Source organism: Tamandua tetradactyla, chromosome 1 (assembly GCF_023851605.1).
Source record: "Tamandua tetradactyla isolate mTamTet1 chromosome 1, mTamTet1.pri, whole genome shotgun sequence".
Classification (NCBI taxonomy): domain Eukaryota; kingdom Metazoa; phylum Chordata; class Mammalia; order Pilosa; family Myrmecophagidae; genus Tamandua; species Tamandua tetradactyla.
This window is the reverse complement of record NC_135327.1, coordinates 31,641,577-31,665,991: the sequence shown is the minus strand read 5'-3', so window position 1 is coordinate 31,665,991 and position 24,415 is coordinate 31,641,577. Positions and strand designations below refer to the sequence as shown.

General features: G+C 41.6%; 1 protein-coding gene across 5 annotated transcripts in view; it reads right to left on the bottom strand.

Moving 5' to 3' along the window:
* BCAS1 (brain enriched myelin associated protein 1) overlaps nucleotides 1-24,415 on the bottom strand; it is a 114,307-nt gene continuing 89,892 nt past the window's right edge. For 3 of the 5 annotated variants that reach the window (XM_077113597.1, XM_077113606.1, XM_077113614.1), the window contains 3 exons: nucleotides 16,887-16,952; nucleotides 11,630-11,893; nucleotides 1-987 (listed from right to left, as the gene is read on the bottom strand). In XM_077113597.1, coding sequence (XP_076969712.1) covers nucleotides 913-987; nucleotides 11,630-11,893; nucleotides 16,887-16,952 — 405 coding nt within the window. In that variant the 3' untranslated portion in view covers nucleotides 1-912. The remainder of the gene's footprint in view (nucleotides 988-11,629; nucleotides 11,894-16,886; nucleotides 16,953-24,415) is intronic. The other 2 variants (XM_077113622.1, XM_077113633.1) reach the window with 1 other exon arrangement.

Genomic DNA, 24,415 nt, shown 5'->3' with positions numbered 1-24,415 from the left:
TTTGAATAATCTGTAATTTTTTATTAACAGGGGTTATGGGGAGGGTTTTATCAGAGCACATCCTGAAACATTAAGAAATTACAGACAGATTTGAGATAAGTGTCAGACAGAACAGATGAAGCAAGCCCCTAAGCCATCTGAAAAACATTAACGATGTAAGATTGCAGAGTCCTAATCTTTGTTAGTGATACAGGATACAGGGTGCAAATGCAGGATACAAATGGAGACCTTGTCGCCCCCTGGTGTGCCTACATAAACGCACAACTCCATTTATTTATTGTTTGAAGTTGTAAGCCTTGAAAAGCAATTGTTTTCCGAAATAATTTCAAGCCCTCTCCAGTCAATCTTTTCCCTCTCATCAGTAACTTTCAAGGACCCTATCTGAGGAACAACTCGTATTCATTCCTTTTTCACACCCCACACATGGCATTCCAAGAAACTGGCAACCTCCCAACGCATGTCCTCCCTCTTTGAACAGCGGACTTAAACAAATGGATTTCAGTCTCCCTGTTCAGGCTTGGAGGATGAGCTCATTATCTACTACAGAGCTTAATTCCATCTACAGGCATCTTTATGCTGCAATTTACTTGTCACTGCCAGTTTTCATAACTTAGCGAGAATGCTTTCAGCTCTCTCCATTCCTCCCCGATTTAGCAACCATCGACTCTTCTGACCTAACTAATTAACCTGCTAAACCATCTTTACAGTTAATTTACCAAGAAAGACTGGACCAGAGACTTAAAGAGTACACCTCAATATACAACAGCTCAGGCTGAATCGGTAGGCAGAATTTCATTTGATGGCCCTGGGAAGAAAAAATATATATATACACAGGGTGGGGTTTGAGGAGAGGCTGAGTAGGGGAAGACATCTTGATGGCACGAGGACTTGGTAGGAACTGTGGTGATTTGTTTACTTGGATTTGCCAACTGGTCCAATGGATATGGGGTCTGTTTGCACTTGAGCGTCCAACATCCGCTTTGGTCCCTGGAGAAAAATAAAAAGAAGTTGCATCCTATTGAAGATCTGTGATATCACCACCAACAGCCATTTATTAAGCACTTATTCTGTGTCAGGTGCTGTGCTCATCAATCTACCTTATGCACAGGCAGGGGACAAGAGTACGGTCTCCAAGTAGATACCTGCGTTCAGAGCCCACTTCTATGACTTTCCAGCTTTGTGAAGTTCTGGACTTAACTCTCTGTGCTCTAGTGTCTTCGGGGAAGATAAAACTCATCTCAGAGGGTTGTTCCCAAAGTTGGGTAAGTTCATACTCACTTGGATCAGTACCTGGGGTATAGTAACCTCCCACCCCCTCAGTTACAGCTCACTTTAGTCATGACTTCCCCAATCATCTCTAACCACACCACCCTGTTTCATCTTTTTAGAAGACATATTACTACCTGAAATGATCTTCTTGTCTATTTTGTTTGTTTAACATCTGCCTCTTCTACCAGAATTTAAGCTCTGTGGATTCTGTCTGTTGTTTCATTGATGTCTAGCAAGGGCCTGGCACATAGTAGGTTCTCCTTATATATTTACTGAATGTGCTTGAATGAACTCTATGTGTTGGGTACTATTATCACTACTGCTGGTGTCATTATTATTATCATTTTACTTTCTGGTCGAGTGTAGTTTATATATGGTAAAATTCATCCATTGAGCATGCAGATGGATGAGCTTTGCCTACAATAGTCATGTAAACACTGTCAAGATAGAGAACAATTCAGCTGCCCCTAAAATCCCTTTATGGCCCTCTATAGTCAACACCCCACCACACACACACCCTGGCAACCATGAATCTGTTCTCTATCCCTATAGCCGCGTCTGCTCCAGGATGTCACACATCATTGGAACCAGAGCAGATATCACCTTTGTGTCTGGCTTCTTTCATGTAGCATAATGGATTTGAGATTCATCCATGTTGGTGCATGTATCAGGGGTACTATAATTGTTGCCCTATTTTATGGTTGGGGAAATTGTGCCCCATTTAGGAGGCACGATTTGCTGGAGCTCAGGCCACTAGCTCGTGGCCAGGCATGGGTTCCAGGCATAGTCAGTCTGTCTCCTGAGCAAGAGCTTTTAACCTATGGCTTTAGTGTAGACCACAGATTTCCCAGACCATCTCTTTCTTCTGGTTCATTTTTTCTCCCTCTTCTCTTGGTGAACCTGCACCTCACCCTCGTGGATGAGACCCTACAAACCTTGAGGCGGAATGCTGGGGGGTCCCCAGAGCTGCTAGCAGCTCTCCTGGTGGCATTTTCTCCAGCTGCTTCCCTGCAGGACTCCTCTGGGTTGGCTGAGCAGGGTGGGGCCGCTGGGCTGCCTGCAGCAGGGATTTTACAACCCAGGGTCCGTGGGTAGACTGTGGGGAGGCAGGTTCCAGGAACCTTTAGAAACTGTTTGCAAAAATTTGTGTTTGCTTCTATGCTATGATTTTCATGTGATTCTCAAATGATTGTGAATTGCTGGGTTTCAAATATTTTGGTGTCTGAGGCAGGTTTCAGGGGCCCCTCATTTCACTTGTCTAACAAGGAGGTAAGAGTGAAGCAGAGGGGCAGAATAGCATAGTATACAATAGTGTAGTGTAGTATAGTAGAGTTAGCGTAGTATAGTAGAAAGTATATATGATATGATTTACTATAGGATAGCCTTGTATAGGGTAGTGTAATTTATAGTATAGTGAAGGATATATGGTGCAGTACAGAGTCATATAATGTAGTATAGCATAGTATAAGTAGCATAACATAGGAAAGTATATATCGCATGGTATATGGAGATAGTATTGTATAATTAGTATAGTATAGGATAGGATAATATAGTATAACATAATATAGTATAGTACTATATTGCATAATGTATATGCAATATAGTATAGTGAATATAGTGTGTTTTAATATAATATACTCTAGTTTGTATAATATAGCATATTTAGTGTAGTGTAGTATAAGAAAGTATAGATAGTATAATATGGAGTAGCATAGTAGGGTATAATGTAATTTAGTCTATAAAGTACATATAGTACTTTAGTACATATAGATGGTGTAATATAGGATAATATAGTATAGTATGGCATAGTATAAAATAGTGTAATCTATATTGTACAGTATAGATAGTATACAGTACACATATATAGCATGTAGGTAAGTAAGTAACATGTAGCATAGGATAGCATAGAATAGTATGGTAAAGTACAGTATAGTATGTACTATATGGTGTAGTCTCCCATGGGAGTCACACAGCTGAGATTTGATCCAGGTTTGCTGCTTCTTCCCCATGTGACTTTGGGCAAGTTGCCAAACACTTTGTGTCTTAATTTTACCATTGGCCAAATGGGGATTCACAGGGGTGGTGGTTGTAAAGATTGTGAGTATATGTAGGGTGTTTAGAACAGTGTTTGGCACATGGTAAGTGCTATATAAGAGTTATTATTGTTAGTATTTTTAGTGATGGTGGTTGGATTCATTAATTCATTCATTTGTTCATACAGCAACATATATCGAGTACCTACAATACGTAAGCCACTCTGTAGTTTCTGGGGATATAATGATGACCAAGGAACATTTAGCCCTGGGCTTGGGGGTCAGCCATAACTGGGTTAGAGGACTGCTCTGCCCCATTCACATTCTGTGTCCTCTGCTCGATTAGTCACCGCATGAGGCTGTGGCCTCACTGTGTGATCTCATGGCCGGTTGCCCTGGCCCTCACAACCCCTCTGAAGTTGACCTCATGATCGTTCTCATGCTACACAGGAGGAAACTGAAGCCCACGAGCTTATGTCACTTCCATCATGGTTTCTGTTGTAAGCGGTGGAGCCCGGATTCCATCCCTGCTTTGCCTGAACCCCGAGCTAGTCTCCCAAGAGTTAGGTCATCACAGCCCTTCTGTTTGCGTCACATTAAAATGACCTGATGGGGGGATTAGACCAGAGACTCTTCAAGACATGGGCAGTGTCTTATGAACCTCTGCACCTCTACAACCCAGGGGAGGGGCCAATTCAGTAATAACTGCAATAATGGCTCTTCTTTCCCAACAAACTAAAATGGACTAGGCATTGTCCTAAGGACATTATGCATCATCTCATTTCATTTTCATCCTAATCCTGTGACATTAAGACTATTTGCCCCATTGATCTGGTATCTGGAACTCAGAAAGGTGAATTGTCCAAGACACATAGCCACTAAGTGTTGGAGCTGGGTTTGAATCCCCAAACAAGCTTCTTTCAGGCTTCTAGGGCTGGACTCAGGCTGGCCACAGGTAAAACATATCCTTCCTGCCCCTACTTAGCCCTGTGGACCTTCATGCTGTCTTCTGTTCACAGGGCCCCTCCTTCCCTGCCAACTCTCCTCTACCAACGCTGACTCTCCAAGATTTCTTTCCTTTAGGTTCTGTGGCCTTGACCCACTTTATGGTCTGTTAAATGGCCATCATGGAGCTCAATTTGGCTTTCAGGTGGACTTCATTCAACAAGCAGATTTTTTCTTTTAATTTTTAAATTAGATACTGACAAATAAAATGAATTATTTTCACATAAAAATCTGCACTTTTGTTCTTTTTCCTTGAAAAATGGGAAGAACCTGTCTCATTAGGTCCACAATCCTGCAAGGAGGTGGCACCTCATTAGAAGGGATGTTTGTTTTACATTTTGCCACAGACCTCACCCAGCCCACATCACTCACTGCCGTTCCTCTCTGGCCCCAGGAGGCTTGAACTTTGGATATCACCGTCATCAATACCTTGTATACTAGCCCTGCACTTCACAGTTTACAATACCAAATCAAATTCACTCTCACCAGTCCAATGAAGTAGATGGATGGAGACAATTAACCCAATTTTACAGATGTGGAAACTGAGGCTCAGGACTAACCTGTATAGGGATGAACTCCCATGGCTGCCCTGACTTGGGATCGGGACTTCCACAAACCTGTTCTCCCAGACACTACCTGATCACCGTCCACTCTTCCCGGGCCTGGTCCCAAGGAGGGAGCTGATGGTCATAAACCTCAGTTAAGCCCAAGCCCGGTGGAGAGAGTGCAAAGGTGAGGGGGAGAGGATTCTGGGGGTTCAGCCGATTAAAAAACTAGTCTCTCTCCTTTCCAAGTCTCCATTTGTTCATCTATAGACCTGCAGATTGGACTGCCCAGAAACCTAAAACAGAATCCTGGAACTTCCCCAGAGAGCCTCAGGGACCTGGGAAAGGTGAGGGGGTATCAAGTAGGTGGGGGACCCTCGCTTCCCATGCTGTCAGGGTAACTGCATTTTTATCAGATGATATATATGACATTTCTGTGACACAAGTCTCCTGCTCATCAGCAGAATGCTTGAAAACGTCTGGTCCTAGTGAGTTCTGAGTGGGTGGCTCTCTGTTAGAATCAAGCACCATGAAGGGGGAGGAGGACACAAAGAACTGAGTGAAGAGGATGCCATGGAGAGGCAAAGGTCATGCAGGGCTCCACCGGCCTGAGGGCTGAGTGGTGAAGGTCCGGGTGGCCTGCCAGCATTTCTCCCCACCCCGGAAAGGGGGATCGGGCAACGCGGAGGAATATGTCCTGCTTGGAAGCCTTTGTGGCCTGATCTTTAGAAAGTTCTAGAAAGGCTCTCTCCCTTCCTCCCCCCATTTTTTCAGTCTCTTGACAATGGGAAGAAGGTAGGATTTGGAGTCAAGGAGCCCTGGACAAACCCTGCCTCTGTTTCTTACAAAGCTGGGTGACTCTCAGCATTTCTTTGGGGCCTGCTTTCCTCACATGCTAAGTGGGGAATAAGAATATTTACCTTGAAAGGAGGTGACAATAATGGCAAGACATCACGTACAGAAAAGAGGTTGGCTCCATAGGAAGCGCTTGGTCAGTTCTATGAACTGACTTTCTCGATCCCGTCCCCATCTCGTCATTGAACCCTGGCGGAACCACCGTCAGCTCTCCTGGCAAATGCTGGCAGGGTATTAACAGGTTGCTGTCTTTTGCTCTTGCCCTTCTGGAACCATTTCTTCACAGTAACAAAAGAAAGCTTTACAAATTATAAACCGGGTCTGACGCTTCCAGTTTGTGTAAGATTATGTCTAAAGTCTTTGCACACCCGTAAAGTTAGCAACTTCTGGTCCCAGCCCGTGGCTCCAATCTCACCTCCTTCATTTCCCACCTTGCTCACTACCCTCCCACAGCTCGGGCCTCCTCTCACTTCTTCCAACATGCTGAGCTCATTCCCACTGCAGGACCTTTGCACATGCTGCCCATCCTGGAATACAGAGCCTCGTTCTTTTCCTGTCTGGTGCCTTGACTTCCTGCCTTGACTGAAGACTCAGAGAAACGTTTTGGATCCTACCAAATCACAGAAGCACATACTGGCTCCCTTTCCCCACCCTCCAGCCTACACTGCCAGGCAAACTCTATAACGTTACCTGGTTTATTTTCTTCAGTGACTTCACACACGTAAAAAACCCCACAATTATCTACTTTTTAATTCCATGCTTCCCACTACACTGTGAGCCCCTGAAGTCAGGGGCCTGTTCTCAGGTATTCACTGAACATATTCCCAGCATCCAGCTCAGCGGGCATGCTCTATAAAAGGCTGGATAGTATATTTTAGGCTTTTTGGGTCTACTACTGCGAAATTAGCCTTTGGTAATATGTAACTGAGGGGGTGTGGCTGTGTCCCAATAAAATTCATTTACAAAAATCAGGCAGTGGGCTGGATTTGGCCTACAGGCTGTAGCTCGTTAACCCTTGTTGTAGATCAGCACTGGGCATCTACAAGGCCTTCTACAGATATTTTAGTTCAATGAATCAATGTATGATCAAGAATCACCTGAGCTTTCCCACACCATCATTCTTTTCTAGCCTTCTCACCTATTGCAGAGACTGTCTCCTACTAAAATACTTGAAAATCACAATGTAAATCATCCCCTGGGTGTTATTTTAAACAAATTCTCCTCTAAGAGTAAACCACAGATGAGGGGGAAAAAAAAAAACAAAACCCCAAACCCAAAAGAAACCTAAGTATTTTCTCCACCATCTTTTCTGTTCCTTTAGCAACTTGCTACCTGAAGCGTGGCTCATAGACTGATAGCTTCGGGGTCACCTGGGAGCTCGTTAGAAATGCAGAACCCCAGGCCTTACCCCAGACTTGCTGGGTGAGAACAAGGCTGCCCGCCGATTCGTGTGCACAATAAGCTTGAGAAGCCCTGAGCAAACGCTCAGCTGGGAGGGTGAAGGTATTTCCTTTATTGCTGACGTAAACACTTGGACATGACAGCCACTGCAGGGACAAACTGCTCTTCTTGGTTTATAACGACATCTGGACATTCCCCACAATGATGAAATGGTTGCATGCGCTGCATGATTAGTTTGAGGTTAATGCCACATCCAGAGGGAGGAAAACTACTCAAGAACAATAACATCTTGTGGGATAGAAGAGAAAATCATGAGTCACGAGTACGTTTAGCTGAGCACATCAGGTACATATGTGGAGGAAAGATGGAAAAAGAGAGAGGGAGGGAGCTTTGGAGGGAGGGAGAAAGAAATTTCAATTGTTTCGGTATGTAAATCATATAAGGATGAGATTCTCAGAGATCACCTTGTGGATGCCTGGCAGGAAAACATGAGAATCACTAAGAAACAGAGGAACTGGGGGTATGAGCTCAGAACTTTCCCGAAATACCTTGTCCAGTACCATGATGTGGCAGCTGATGTTTCCACTTCAACTTTGGGCAGAAAAAATGCATAGTGGGATTGGAAATGAATGAGAGAAGTGTGAGTAGGGTTTGCACTCCTCAAGCAGCAAGAGCTGAGAGTGGAGACAAAAACCCCAATGAATCCACCCAGAATGGTGTAGATTGGGCAGTGGCGTTTGTTCCAGGAGACCCAGACACGAGTCTCCTTGTACAATGGGCAGCCCCATCTCAGCCCACCCTTCATTACAGCAGTTACATTTTCCAGGCAGAAGCTCATAGTGTCAGCCCAAGCTCGTTCACTTACTGGGCAACTTATTTCACTTCTCTGCTTTGTGATGATCAGAATCATCAAGTTGAGGTGGGGAAAAAAATGAAACAGTGCCATGAAGTTTTAGTGTGGCTGATCATACCCTTTGGGCCCTTCCCGTGCGTTGCGTTTCACAACGCCAGTGGGCACCTGTGACATTGCTGTCCAAGTGAATGGTACCTCCAGGGATTCAGCGCGGTGGCACCCACTCACCCGTGCTCAGCAGAGCCCCGGCCCTGTCTCACTGTGCATGGGGATGTGTGCATGTGTCAGGCATTGTGGGCTCATTTATTCTCTTCCCTCTCTGGCTTCTACTGTCACTCCTCTCCTCTCTCTGGGGAATCACTCATCTGACTTCTTTGCTGCTGTTTCTTTCCCTGTGTGTGTGTGTTATTGCAAAATGTGAACTGTTGTCTGTGCACCTGCATTTTTAACTTACCTAAATAGTACAGGGTTTAGAATGCTTACTTTCTTCTCTTAGCACTATGCTGTAAATATGTTTATTTAATTTACCAATTGTTATTTACAGATCTGTGTGCATGTCAATATATAAAATATTTAAAAAACTGGAACTTCAACCATGCATCAAAGTGTTTTAAAGGGTAGCCTAACAAAAGTATAAATTTTCTTGTAATGGAAGGAATTAATGTCAATAGAGCCTCTTTAACAAGTTTGTTCCAAGATCTAATCCACTTATTTCAAACTACTTCATCAAGCAGCCAGCTAAATGGTGATCAGTCTTTGCACACCTTCTGTACTGATGACCAACCTATTTCCTTCATTGCCACATTAAAACTGGAGAAGCGCCTTTCTGCGAAGGGCTGCAGAGAGGTAGAGGGTCTTTGGACTTGGGTTTCACGTTTCCAATAGTCCTGTATCGCGTCCTTTAACTATCCCAAGTCAAAGTTCTACACAGACTCAAGGACACAGAGACTAGACAGAATTAGGGTGACTTTCATCATGAAACTTTAAACTCGTTTCCCATTTACCTGAGGTAATAATGTTTGCAGTTTGCTCTAAAATGCCACATCACAGACTGCAGGTTACATACGTGCAGCATAGGTTGTTTTAGCCTCTATCCGTTGGATGGTTTGTGGCGAATTCAGAGCTGAGGTAGCTTAGCTGCAGCTTACATTCTAGAGTGGTTAGTTAGCATTTGTAAGCATCTAATCAGAAGGTGTACTCCTATAGTAACTGTCATACTCTATTTTTATCTCTCTTCAACTCCAGTGTGTTCGTTAACTAGCATAATGGATGAGAAATTATTTTTCATTGATGAATGCAATGATACTGAAGAGATGTGGATTGCCTAAATCACTGAACAGGCTCTTCTGTCTTTAGAAGGAGGGTATAGGAATCGGGCTGTGGTAGCCTGATTCTGAACTTTCCAGAATAACCCAGGACTGGTCTGTCTGAGCTAAGTCTCTGAGCCTGAGTCTAAGTTCAGCTGGGTCTTGTCACTAGCATATGGTCACTGTCATGAGTAATTCTGCATGGCAGGTGCTTACTGGAGTACCTAAAGGGACCATGAGCTGGGAATTCACTGAGCAACTGCCTTGGTGTCAGTAGAACATAAGCTCCATGAGGGCAGGGAGTTTCGTCTATTTCATTTTCTCACATACTCTGTGATAGTTTTAAAATATATCTACAATTCTTTGATACACCTCTTTCAAAAAGTGGAGCCTAATTTTACTCCCCATGCGGGTGGACACAACTGAGTGAGTCTATCAAATAGACGGTGGTGTAAGAGGCGGCGTCAGACCTCTGAAACTAAGTCTTGTGATTTCCTCTTTCCTCTCTTGGATCACTCTGGCGGAAGCCGGCAGCCATGTCATGACCTATGGAGAGACTCAGGGAGCAAGAACTGTGGCCTCCTGCCAATAGCCACGTCAGTGTGCCATTTTTTGAAGTGGACCCTTTGACTGCAGTTCAGCCTTTAGATGCCAGCAGCCCCTGATGACATCCTGACTGTACACTCACAAGAAACCCCGAGACAGAGCCACCCAGCCAAGCTGCTCCCAGATTCCTGACCCAACAGGGACTGTGAGAAAAGAGATGGTTTAAGGCACAAGGTTGAGGGTAATTTGTTATGCAGCAATAGGTAACTAATATACATCCCAAATGTCTGGAGCAGTGCCTGGCACAGAGCAAGTGCTCAGTAAATATTTGTTGAATGAATGCTTGATTGCTAATTAAATTTTTAATGGGTGGCAAAATTTGGTCTGGAATTTATTTTCATCATACCATCCCACTGGAGAAGGTCGTGGAGTAGACCAGTGCTTCTCAAATTTTAAGGTGCACAAAGATCACCTGGGATGCTACTATAATGCAGATTTTTACTTAGTAATGTCTACTGTGGAGCCTGAGATTATGCATTTCTAATAAACTCCCCAGAAATGCTGGTCTGGGGACTACACTTGGGGTCAGGGAACTATAGCACTCATCTACTTCTATCTATTGGAGATTACTAATATCTACTAAAAAAAACAGAGTCATTTTGAATGATTGAGTAGGTTTAGATTAGTTTATTTACTTAACCACCCACCTCTACTGCAGCATGTAAGTTAACCCCAATTCATTTGCCCCACTGCTGGTGTCAATGTTATTTCCTGGCCTTGTCTTTTTGTATCAACTCACGTTCCCCTGGGTTCTAGCTATGCCTCACTTATTTCTCCTTTTATTTTATGCTCAATCACCTTGCTTTTAAGCTGAGTATTGACCCTTCAGGCTCTCCTTCTCATTTGCCAGGATTTACATTGTCCAAAATATAATTAAATATTTACTAGTGTCATATTGAACTCCATCCATTCATCCATCCGCCCAATAAATATTTATTGAGTATCTATTAATATGTACCAACCATCATGACAGACATTATCACTACCCTCCCAAAGCTAATGGTCCAGAGATGTAGACAAAGAAGCAACAAAATAAGACATAAATAAAAAGTGCAAAGTTTAACTAATTGTTTAATGTTTGGCCTCCACTTACCTACTGGCCTGTGAACTCCAGGAGGGCAGGAATTATGTTTTAGTCATCTCTGTATGACATCACTTGGAAAAATCTCTCTCGCATAAAACTTTTCCAGGCTCCCATGGTCACAAGAGAATATCCATGCTCCCTACCACAATTTATTCCTTGCCAGCTTCTCTCCAATCCTTGTATTCTATATTCCAGCTAGTCTGAACTCTCTTCAGTTTCATTGCATCTCTCCATCACACCTTAGTACCTTCTTTTCCCACTGCCTGGAACATGCTCTGTCTTCAGCCCTTCCTTTGCTTCTTTCACAGGCTAATCTGAGGTCTCACCTTAGAGGTAGCCTCCTCCAAGAAGCCTTCCCTGACACTCCTCTCATACCCAAGGCCAGGCCAGGCCCTCACCTCTGGGTCCCTTTGCATGCCTTCCTTTCTCCCTGCTACCTCTTACTGCATCCCCGACCCCATCAATTCTGCACCTGATTGTGGGGCTCTAAAAGTACAATGACCGTGTCTACCCTGCTCTCTGTGCCTAGCGCAGTGATGGGCACATAGTAGTTGCTCAATAAAAATTTGTTTGACAAATATCCAGCCAGCACCATATCCAATCTGTCCCTGTTGTAGTGAGAAACACACCCCTTGCTGAGGGCCCAGGAAAAAAGTGAGAAATCTACCTACCAGGCCTTTCAAGAAGCCCCCCAGAGACTGCCGCCTCTTCTCAGGTCTCTTTTGGGACTTGTCCCCGTTCTGCAGCGAGTTCACTTCCACGATGGCCTGCTCTGTGCACTGGGCCTGTTCTTTGGTTTCTTGCTTGTTACTTTTCTGCTTACTCATTTCAGCTGCCGACTTCTTGTCCTTTGAGGAGCCCTCTTTGCCCTTCGGGCCTGCCCCTGCTGGTCCCGGCTCCGGTGGCGTGACAGCTTTCTCTGTTGACTCCGATGTCTACAGCAATTTCAAACAAAGTGCATTTTTAGTGGCTGCAAGAGAGTTCTCAATAGGAGGTGAATATATATATGTTAAAACAGAGATGTTCAAGTGTTAGATGGTTTCCCTGAGTTTTCATGAGTTCTTGGTGAAATGAAAAAAAAAAAGAAAAGAAAAGAAACTTGTGCAATCACATCATGGTACAATTTATAATAGGGGCCATTTATTTATTTATCTGATCATTAATTAAGTCAGTTCATGCTTTCCCAGCAAGAATTCTTCCTACCTTCTTCTGGCACTAGAACCTGACTTTTCTTCAAGGGATAACATTTTTCCTCCTCTACTCCACGTGGAAATCAGGAAAACTAATTCTACTTTCTGCACAAAGGCATGTGACTCAGCCTGGCCAATCAGAGTGCAGCACAACAGGCTGCTCTGATTGACTGAGGGTAGGCAAACATAGATAAAAACTGAGCTCATTTCAGCACTCTGCTGAAACTATCAAGAGTGAGGCTTGTTCCCTTTTGTTGGACTTGAAGCAGTGACGATGTAAGCCTGGAGCTTCCAGAGTCACCACCACTTCCAGGGAAAATCTGCCTGAAAGGGAAGCTATTGCAGAGGACAGCAGAGCTGAGAGATGGAGAGAGAGGGAGAAAGAGATCAGGGATGGAGAGCATTGTGTGCACCCCTGGATCTCACTGCTCCTGAAGCCCTTTGGTGCTTAAGCCTTAGAAAACCTTAGAGAGGATTTGTCCCACTTGCAATCAAATGTGGTTCTTTCTTTGGGGATGCCTATTCTTTGCTTCGTGATTGTATCTACTTTAATTTTTGGTAGATGTGAAACTGTTCTTTCACATCATGAAATGATGGTAAAAGAAGACAATTGCTTTGTTTTTCGTTTTAAGCATATATCCTTCCATTCCAGAAGTAAATATTTGTGACCTACTTGGCTCCTACAATTTGGAAGGATGAGGCTGCAAAATCCCAAATTCTAGAAAACTCTGGATAAATTGCAGATAAAAAAGAATCTGTCAGGAATTTTTTTTTCTCATAATTTACTTAAACTGGGAGGCTTAGGGGGACTGGAGAGCTGATGTAAAAATGTAAAGGAGGCTAAGGGCAAGAGAAATCATAAGGAGTTCTTTATTTCCCTGGTTGTGAAGGCAACATAGGGCCAAAGGAACATTTCTCTAGTATCAGGAAAACACCAGAGCTAACAGTGTTGCCTCTGAGGTGGGTGAGACATGGCTTTGATGTTGTTTTGGAGAAGGGACTCCGGTGAGCTGAATGCCACATGCCCTGTCTGAAGGAGCATCAGCTGCTCAGACCCAGGCAGGAACACAGATCTGCATTTTCAATAGAAACTTGAAATTCAATTTTTATTTATTTATTTATTTATTTTGCATGGGCAGGCACTGGGAATTGAATCCTGGTATCCGGCATGGAAGGCAAGAATTCTGCCACTGAGCCACCGTTGCACTGCCCTCAATTTTATTTTAAATGCAAAATATCTCAATTTGAAAATGTTGTCTCTAAAAGGTTTAAAGCCCTGTTCAGACCAAACAACTGCAAAGAAAGTGCATGTGTGGGTCTTGTTTGACCCACCCAGCCTCTGTTCACAGGTTTGGATTCATAAAGTTGCTATGTCCCCAGCTCAGAGTTTTAAGCTGACGTCTCAGTTTTGATTGAGAGGGTAGCAACCATTTTGCATCAGTGAATCCCACGCACCCCTTAGAAAGCAGAAGACAAACAGATGAGACTCCAAAGTCCCAAAAGGCCTCCACAGGTTGCAAGTCCAGAGAGGGCAGAAGTCCTTAGAAAAATAAGCGTCAGTTGTCCAGTCCTAAGAAGCTGTTCAACAATCGCACATCCTGTCTATCTGTCCTGGCACAGCTGCCAAAGTTGTAGCAAAAGCTGAGATACAGGCAGCCAAGCACAGCAGGCAGCCCAGAGCCTATATTCGTCTTTGAAGGACACAGAAATGATGCCCTTCGTCCCCACCCAATGCTTTTTTGGAAAAGCCAGAAACCACAATCCCTGCCCATTCAAACCTTCTTTATGGATTTTGTTTCATGGGAGGTTTTAAGATATAGTGAGAGTGGCTCAGGACTCGGTGCTGGAGGTGGAGGGACCTGGTTTGAGTCTTGCGCTGGGACCTGGAAGAAATAGTTTGCTCTTGAGGTGGTTTCCTCATCTGTATGCGAGTAATAAAAGAAATCACATCACATGGGTGGTTGTGAGGATTAAGTTACCTAATAATGGAAGCCTGCTGAGTATAATGTCTAGCCCATAAAGTGCCAACACAGGGAGAGTTTAACCTCTTGATGATGTCCAGGACCAAGGGGGGTGGGGGGTCCTGGGACGTGGGACTTTCAGTTTCGAAACCATGAAAATCCCAGGCAAATGGACCAGTGGGTCACCCTAGCCTAACATTTCCAACAATGGTTCTTTTTGAGAAAGAGTGTGTGGATCCAAGTTCCAGTTGTATCTCTGTGTCCTTGGCCTCCATCACAGCGCCTGGCATGGAGGAGGCATGCAGCAATTGGTTGAGGGTTACTCGAGAGGCTCCTGCAGTCCTTCAACCTCATCTACCACCCCATTCCCCTCAGCTTCTTCTGTGGCCACACAGCCTCCCTCCCTTTCTTCAACAAGCTCATTTTTGCACCAGGGTTTCACATTCAGTCTTTCATCTGTTTGGGATATGCTGCCTCCAGGGCTTTAGCTCACTGTTGCTTCTTTTCTATCCAGTCTCAACAGTCACCTCTTCAGACATGCAGTTCTAAAGAAGCCCCTAGTAAAGGGCAACACTGCTTTACTTTCTTTTGATTTGAAATCATCTTAGTGATTTCTTTGCTTACTTGAAAATATCCAGTTTGTCTCCCACTAGTGGAAGGTGAACTCCACAGAATGAGTTTTCTCTGTTGCTTCCAATGCACCATGCCCAGCACCTCTGGTAGCACTGACACACTGTAGGGCTCAGTCAAAGTGTATTGAATAAATGGCCGACCACTTGCCTTCCAAATGTTTCCCAAATAATTTCCTTAGCAAGTCATTGTGGGGTGGGAAGTACCCACAAACCAGCAGTTCTCATTAGACTTGGATTTTTTTTTTTCAAGAGGGGAGCTTTCAGTCACACTGAAATAGGGTCATCCCATCCCTGTTAGGCTTAATTCTTTTTTTAATGGCTTAGTAACTAATTTCTGAAGGCAATCCTTGGCTGGCTCCTTTTCTTTAGAATAGGCTAAGAATGTAAACTGTATAATGATCACTGCGTTGGTCAATGTTGAAGATTTAAAACCTTTGGGGTTGGGCTTTGTCTCAAAATTCTTGGCAAAAATTATTCCCATCAGAACCATCTCAGTGCACTTGGTCTGGGAGGCCAGCAGCACTGGCAGAAAGTTGGAGAACAAGGCCATAGGACCATACCCTTTGATTCAGACTCTGGAAGCCAACCTAGGTAAGGAATGGTTGGGCTTCTTTTCATAGAAACGTCAATGGAGATCTTGGTGTGAAAGGAGCATAACATGTCTACTTCCATACCTCCAAATCAAGCTAAGCATCTGTCATCTCCCAATGAGTGTCTTCTCAAGACTGTATTCAAAGCCCTGGAAAAATTTCTAGACACATTCTCAAATTATATGCAGATGGATGTAAACAGAATGAGGTTTTCAGCTTATTCAGATTTTCTTTGACTTCATTCAGATTTTAGAATTACCAAAATTATTGGCAAAATGAATACTTTTTGTCAAGAAAAATTGGTTTGGTTTTAAATAAAGTAAGATTATTATATTTACTTTTGTTCTAAATCAAGTAAGATGATCATATTTCCAAAGGAAATTTGGGATTTGGGGTTCCAACGTAGTCTGGAGAATGGGTTTTAGGTTAGACATAATGAGGCAAAAAATAAAGAAAAAGTTTAAATACAGTAGAAAGCAATATACTCTCTGTTGAAATATTCAGGACAAACCAATTATTGAGGAAATAGGAGTACCATAATTTATTTACAGTTTTTGCTGTCCATCTTTGAGTATGTAAAACAAGAAACATTACAAAATGCTCATTTCCCATCAGAAGCATATTAATAGTAACGGTAACAAAATAATAGCAACTAGCATCTATTGAGACCTCTGTACCAGGCATGTTTGAAGTGCTTTACATGTATTGATTCATTTAATTGTGACAACCCTAGGAGGCAGAACTTTTACAGTCTTCATTATACAGATAATTTTGTAATTTGCTTTACGTCACATTGCTAAACAATGGCTGATTTAGGATTCAAACCCAGGCATTTTGAGGCTAAAACTCTTACTCTTAACCACTTCACTATACTGCCACAGGTGGTAGAAGAATATTTGATGACATTTTTTTGAAGGTATATTCTTAAATTAAAAGATGTGGGTTATAAACTCAGGTATTGAGCATGAACCTATTTTTTTAAAAAAAGAATACATATAGTTATATACATCTAAGAGCCATGTTTCTTTAGAATACAGAAAATAATAGAAATGAACCACATGGTGTGTGTTTCACTCATTTTTTGAAAGAAATAGCTCTTAGTATGTGCCAGGTACCAGAAAAATACAACAGCCTCCTCCTTTCACAGGAGGGAAGGGCTAGGGGAGACAGACAATCCAGAATCAAATAAAGCATTTCAAACTGTGGTACATGCCGTGGAGTAAAAGAACAAGATGCAGTGATGACAGGTGGACATGGAAGGTCTCTTTGAGGAGGTGGCATTTATACCAAGGCCTGGAAGGTGGTGAGGAATTTTCCATGTGGAGAAGAAAGAAGAGATGTGTGAAAACCTGGTGATAGAACACAGCTGAGGAACTCTAGCTTGTTCATGGCTGCATCTACAGAGCCCAACACAGTGCTGGTTTACAGTAGGTGCTTAAGCTAGATTAGTTAGACAATTCAACTGTGGCTGAGAACAGCATTGAAAGCAAGGCTGGAAAGAAGTGAGAACACACCAGCTAAACCCATCACCAAACCGAATTCACGGGTCACTTACTTGGTAGCTTGAGTCTTTCCCATTTATTTCTTCTGGGTGGGTGATCCCTCCATTCCCTTTCACTGACTAAAATAACAAACAGACAATGGCCTTTCAGCTGCCACAGCACAGCAACGTGGAGAATGCAAGGGAAGTTCTGAAATGGATGACGTCATCATTCATTACTGAGATTGGGGATCAAGATGAGTGAAGACCAAGCAGGAAACATATCGTCATGAGAGTTGTGAATCTCATGCAATCTGTAACCGGAGTCTGATTAAATTCAGGTCTTGACCTCTAAGGAAGTCCTAAACCTTTGGATAAGGTAATTTCAGGATGAATAAATGATGACAAGGATGTTAATACTGGAATCAGTAGATGGAGCATACAGAGAATGGATGAAGAACTGAATGAAAAAATGAATGAAGGAATAAATGAACTATTAGTGGCCTTATGTTGGTAATATTTAGGTGGGTGTTCATTGTTTTGTTTTTGCTTGTTGTGGTTTAAAGTGAGCTTTCCATTTTTCATCCTTTAGCACTCTCTACACCAGTCACAGAAGTGACAAGTCTGGATGGAAAATTTGCAGCTCTGGCTCCATAAACTCCATGCTCTATAAGCCAGTGGTTCTCAAAGTGTGGGCTCTAGCATCAGCATCACCTGGGAACTTGTTAGAAATGCAACATTTCAGGATCCATTCCAAGAAATACTGAGCCAGATCTGGGGGTGGGGTCCAGCAATCTGTGTTTTAACAGATCCTCTAGGAGGTTTTAAAGCATGGTAGAGTTTGAGAATCACTGCTCTAAATTAATGGGTCATGGAAAAATTCAGACCAGTACTGTAGTTTTAATTGTGTATTTTAGTAATGTCCTATGCTTGATGCTTGATGCAATACCTGAGAGATCTGGTAATGAGTTGCCCAGTTATCAGCAATGCTGACTCATGTCTAATCCTTGCAGTTATGAGCACACACTTGTACATTACTCAATGTCTCCTCCTCCCTGCCATGATGGAAGTTTAGGGAGCAGGGTTGAGCAACCAAGGGCTAAGAGAAAGATTTTGAACTTCACTGTTCCTATCTTGGCTGTTCTCTTAGCAGACGATGAGAATCTACCACTAAAAACAGTTACAAACATTAAAGGCATGTGCAAACGTTTTGGCTGATTAATATTATGGACCTATTAATATTAGTAGAGAAAATAAAAATGATTCTGTGCAAAGGCTAACTTTAATGGGATTTCTTATGTCCTTTCCTACCCCAATGGAAACTTTCATAGTGCTTGGCACAGGGTAGAACCAAGGTTTTTAACCCAAAGGCAAGTCAGGTTCAGTCTGTCTTCCACATAAAATTTAGGTCCATTGACATGAAAAGTATTTTGTTTTGTTTTTATCCCTTTTTCTGGGTCTTCTGCATTGTCCTACAAGGACCAGAATTGTTTGAGAAGTTTAAAGAAATAATAAATTTACCTCCTCGGTTGTTACTTTTCTTCCCACAACCAGACTTACTATTATACCCAAAGATTTTGACATCTTGTGATTTCATTCAGCCTCCAGAATTCAGGCTGAGTTGAAAGAGACCCTCATTCTCAAACACATCGCAATGTGTTCTTCAGAATGTGGCTTCATTCGCTGGTCTTTGGAGAATGTTGAAAGAGAGGGAGGAAGGAAGAAACAGAGGGAGGGAGGGTAAAGGAAGGGAGGGAGGGATGGGATTGGAAAGAAAATGGTTTTATAAACAAAAATCAAGTGGACATCAGGCGTCACACATGACCCTGTTGTCACCTTCTAGAAAATAAAGAACTCTCTTTTGCCCCCCTGAGAGGGGCGTTAGATATTTCAATTTGCTATCCCTTAGGTACTCTGCCAGTTTAAGGTTTAAATTTGCTTTCTTTGATAACCCTTGGAGGAGAATTTGGCTTGAATCAGAAAGTGCTCTTGGCAGCAGAGGCACTTGGTTAGCATTACGAAAGACTCCCAGCCTGTCAGGAAGAGAGATCATTGAAAAGCAGATCAACTTCTTAAAAAAAATAAAAATAAAAACGAAAGACTATCTCAAGCTTTTCTAGGGTTTTTCTCTGTCCCTCATTTTGAGGCATTTAAAACTGTGCTTATGCAAAGATGACCATCTGCTTAGTTTAGACTAAGGATCTGAGAGGCCATCTGAGGTTACTCCAGTAATAGCAGTTATTATCATTAATAAGTAAAGGACGAGTGTGTGGGCATGTCTGCAGAGATTAGACATGAGTCAGCATTGTTTGTGAGACATGCTACCAGATTCCTTCCTCTTTTTCTTTCCTCCTTCCCCCCCTTCCATTTAATTTCTTTCTTTCTTTCTCTTTGCAGATGCCCCTTTCAAAGACAAATCAGGATATTTCACACGGGGATTTGTCTTCAAATCATAACCACAGAATCTTATTTTTTTCTAGCTGTCAAGAATAGCAATTACTGTTTAGTCTCTTAAAGAGGCTAAAATTCTTTGAGACCAGTTAATACTTTTTAAAAGTTTGAAGACTATTAAGTAATTTTAGAGATTTTCCAGGGTGATACCAGCAACTTTCTTTAGGAAGTTTATTTTTTTTTTTTTTTATTTTTTTTTTTTAAAGGAAAGACAGAGAGAAGGAAGGAAGGATAGAAGGAAGGAAGGAAGGAAGAAAGGGAAACATTTTCTTGTTTTATTGTATCCTGTTTCTCCGTTTTTGTTACATGGGCTGGGGCCGGGAATCGAACCGAGGTCCTCCGGCATAGCAGGCAAGCACTTTGCCCGCTGAGCCACCGCGGCCCGCCCTAGGAAGTTTATTTTTATTCATGAGAGTCAGAGGCGAAGCATGTCAGTGCAGCCAGCATGCCGTTTTGAGATGGAATCTAGTTGTGGCATCCGAGTCTTGCATATTAATGAAGCCATTTTCCATTTATTTCATTGTGTCATGCATTCCTATAGGCTGAGGAAAGTTTGAACTATCTCTAAGATATACCACTTAGATATTTAAAATTCTAGAAGAAATGTTTGGTGGTAAGTTCACATTTCTTTGAAAGGAATGCAGATGCAGTTTGATGGGCATCCTTCATTTCAACCAAAGTTGAGATGTTAAAGAATTGGGATGAAATTTTAGTTTATGGTAGAGTGTAGCAGCAACATTATTTACTGGATCAACTTCATTACAACAGATAAAAAAAAAAAAAAAAAAAAACCCAGATCTACTGGAAATTTCCAGGATAAACAAAGGCTCTAAGTAGAAGGCTTGTGTTTACCAAGATGCTCACTTGAAAAGGAATTGGACTATTAAGACAAAATAATGCCAAGGTAAATCTTTAGTGAAACATACATTAAAAAAACCTACGTCTCCACTTTATGTAAGCTATGTGTTAATTTTCTCCTCTTTGCCTTGTAATCTTAGAGAAGTGCAACAGCCCAACACATAAAAATGATGTTTCCACTGGAAACATGGCAGAAGGAATCACAAAAATGGAGCTTCTGGTTGTTCCACCTTCATTACTTGCATTTGCAGAGAAAACCAGCTTCCAGAAGCATAGAAAGCACTAAGACATGAGTAAAAAGGTGGACTTTAGTATCAACAAAACAAAAGCCTGCATTAAAATTCTGCCTCTGGGGTGCACGGGTAGTTCAGTGTTAGAATGCTTGCCTTCCGTGTGAGAGCCCTGAGTTCAAGTCTTGGACCATGCACCACAAAAAAAAAAAAAAAAAAAAAAATTCTGCCTCTGCCATTTACCAGCCCTGGGACCTTGGGTAAATGGTATAAATGCTGAGCCTTTGCTCCTTCCCTGTCTATGGAGTGGGGCCATAAGGGCTTTTATAGTGAAACCTGAGAAAATGACTACAGTGCTTGCCGCGTCATCAACATGCATTAAACACAGCTATTTTTGCTATTCATCTTAATAACTGAGGAATGCCAGATGACTGCGGAATTCTCTGACTGACCAGGAAAGCAAGTCATCAGTGAGACAGGGCTTGGCCAAATAAATACTTCTTCCCAAGGCCTTTTCTTAAAAAGAGCAAATCAGTATCAATATTTTAAGATTCAGGGAAGAATTTGAGATCAAGAATTTTGACTAGAAGACTATTTTTTTTTAATAGTTAACATTACAAACCACCCTCTTTTTAGCTCCAGATAGTAAGTTTTGACAGTTGATGACCTGTAAATCCATATATTTCTCTCTAGATTGAAAGCAATCCACAAAAAACTCTGACTTTGTGCTGTCTATTCATTTGGGATTTTGGTTTGCCCAATATTAAAACTCATAGTCTTTCTTTAAGCCAAGAGAAAGTTATTCCAGTAAAGAATTTTTTACTTAACTTTCTCTTTAATGGACCAAAGAAGAAGGAAGACACATGGGGAGGATTAAATGAAATAATATGTACGAAAATAGTTTGGAGGAGGAAAGCACTTTTGAAGTGCAAGGTGTTATTAATATTGATGAATTATATATCTACGTCTATGTATTTCTCTCTACCACCTTCCTGGTTTTATCTGCCTACCTGCCTATGGGTACATGAATACAGTCATCTACCCACTCAGTTCTTAAAAATATACTAGTACTTCAAACATCCAATTTCCTGGCATGGAGTTGAATTAATACATATAAGAATCTTTTTCTATTTAAGGCACGACAGATGTCTTAGATACTCCTTGCAATTATCTTGACACCCCGTAGGAGCCCTTGGGTTTTCTGTGAAGTGGTACATCTATATGTGTCGAATGCAATATTGGGACTAACATGACTCTGCTTCACCCCCACCCCCGAAATTAAAAATGATATTCTTTTGATTTTTATTTTTGTGAGATGTTAATTGCTGGAAAGAAAAGGGTCTCTTTAGAAATGAACTGGGTGATGCATTTAATTAGAAAAACTAAGTGTACTTTGTCGTTGGATAGTAAAACAAATGAAACCTAAGGAGGGCAAGTGCCGGAGGGTAGAAAAATCAATGATCTTTCTACAGATCATTGTAGAATGGAGAAACTGACTACAAAATGAAAGTAAAGTATTTGCAATTCAGTTTCCCCTTCTATTAAATCAATTACTTAAAAAATATTTTGCTAAAAGTATTGAAAATCAGTTTGAAACATTCACTTATTTGGCTCACAAAGAGCATTAGGGATGGGCCAGATGCTGTCTCCATCTTTAAGCCCTTAGTAGTGGAGCATGTGTTTTTTAATGTATAAATCCAAAGAGTTTGAATAAGCTTGGAAGCCATTTAAATGCTACCAAAAAAAGCGTTTCCTGTAAATCATTGCTGGATCCGACTCCTGGGACTCTCTCCTATGGGGAATCTATCCTATGTACATTGTGTGTACAGGATGTGTAAGGCAGATTAGTGAAGCGATTGAGATAATCATGTAAGACACAGTGCCACCTCACTGAACATCAGCCCTACGGTTAAAAGTAAATGTCTTTCCAGAACATCAGATAGTTTCATCTCCCTACCCCCTATTAGTGACAGACCCTTCCAACAGCAAAAACTTAGAACTACCATAGCCCAAACAACCCCAGTGAGAGAGGTATGGTAACATCAAAGGTGATGGTGGAATTATACAGAGAAGATAGGACTTAACAAATGAAAATGAATGCTGAATCATTAAATTGATATTTCTTTTAGTCTCCAGTATTTTATAGCAGCTAGAAGTAAAAACCTAAAATTGTGAAATTGTAACCCATGTCAAAGTCTGAAATATATTCTACAACTAATTGTGGTGCTGTGCTTGGAAGTTTATAGCTTTTTTGTAATTTGTTATTGTTCATAAAAAAAGAAGGGAAAAAAAGTTGATTGTGATGATAAAAAGTATTAAGCCCTCTAGCCTCGTATATTCTGGAACAGCTAGAAGGAAAAATCTGAGAGGATCATATGGTAGCCCGTGACAAACTCTGGGATCTGTCCTGTAACCACTTTTTGGAGTGTACTTTGAAAACTATTGCTTTTTATTTCTTTGCTTTGTATGTATGTTATACTATACAATCAAAAAAGTTAAAAAAAAAAAAAAGTAAATGTCTCGGTATCTTTCTAAAAGAAAGAGCATGAAAGAGTAGTTGAGGTGTGTGCATTTTCCCAAATGACCAGCAATGTATTTGTGAATACTGTGTATCTTACAATGAACAGTGTGGAAGATGTCCATTCTTCAATCTGAAGTAAAATACTTTCAAGAAAAAAAAAAAAAAAAGGAAATGTCTGCTTTCCTCATTAGGCTTTACTCTCCACGAGGACAGGAACCCTAAATGTCTATGCTCATATAACCCTATATTGAAGATAGTGGGTGCTCGAGAATAATTATTTGTTGAATAAATGAATGAATGAATTGTAAAAGGTTAGAAACAAACCGATATTCTTCAATAGAACAATGGTTAATCAGAGTATAATATATCCAGGTGATGTGATCCAAAGACGTTGTTGTAAAGAACGAGGTGATTTTGTATCAAGGGGTCACAAGCTCAAGTACCCACAACACCAGTAACATAAATGAGTGAGGTGGGCTGGGGATGACAATAGGAAGTGGGGGAGGGGAGTTGTGGTAATCTAGAAAAACCACATCTTTTTTTTGGCATGGGCAGGCACAGGGAATCTAACCCGGATCTCTGGCATGGTAGTCAACAACTCTCCCTTCTGAGCCACTGTGGCCCGTCCTAGGAAACCACCTCTTTTGAGTAATTGAATTAATCACAATGGTAATTTAATGTTCTAATGAAAACAAAATAGAATGAAAGACAAGGATAATCCTGGAATCCTTACGGGGTAATTCCAAATATCATGGACACTTTGGTGCAATGTTTAAGCATTAAAAGGAAAGACTACTGTTCAAGATCCCAGGCATAACCCAAACTTCTCATGAGCAACAGGTAATAAGAACAATGAAAATCGTAACACCTGAAAATATGAATCCACTGAAGATTGTGTGGGAAAATGCATCCACGCTGACCTTTAATGCCTATCCTCTGGAGCATCAATTCCAACTTCTATGGCCAGAAAGTTCCCCAACCAATGTGTAACAGAAGGCTTGGGGAGGGGTGTGGGCACGATGAATTTACGTAAATTGGATCTCATTCGAATTTAAGGATTTGTTTTGGATGGGCTCAGTGGGTGGTGTAGAGTGTTTTCATGCTGTATTTGGAGTCTCTCTGTATTTTCTTTTTAAGTAAAGAGAGCTTTGTTTGGTTTATGTGAAAGAGAATGGCATCATGTTTGCTGATTTTTTCAGTATCTCTCAACTCCAGTCAGAAACAGGGAAGTTGGAACACCCTAATAATATGATGAGCTATTTGGGGATCTATTTGTAATTTAGGTGAGTTTTCCAGAAACAGGTCAAATGTTCTTTTCTGTCCTGATATCATATAAAAAATAGTTTTAAAATATCGAATCTGTGATCCCATTTTAAGCTCCAAATTACAGAACAAATGATCAGCAATCTAGACAGTTCCAGCCAAACGGGCATTGATACTTTTTATGCCCTGACAACCTAACAATAAAAGAAAATCATCCCTGCCAACATTGCTAACAGAGTTATTTCTAAAATGCCTCAACCCCTAGTGGCAAGGGTTTGGTT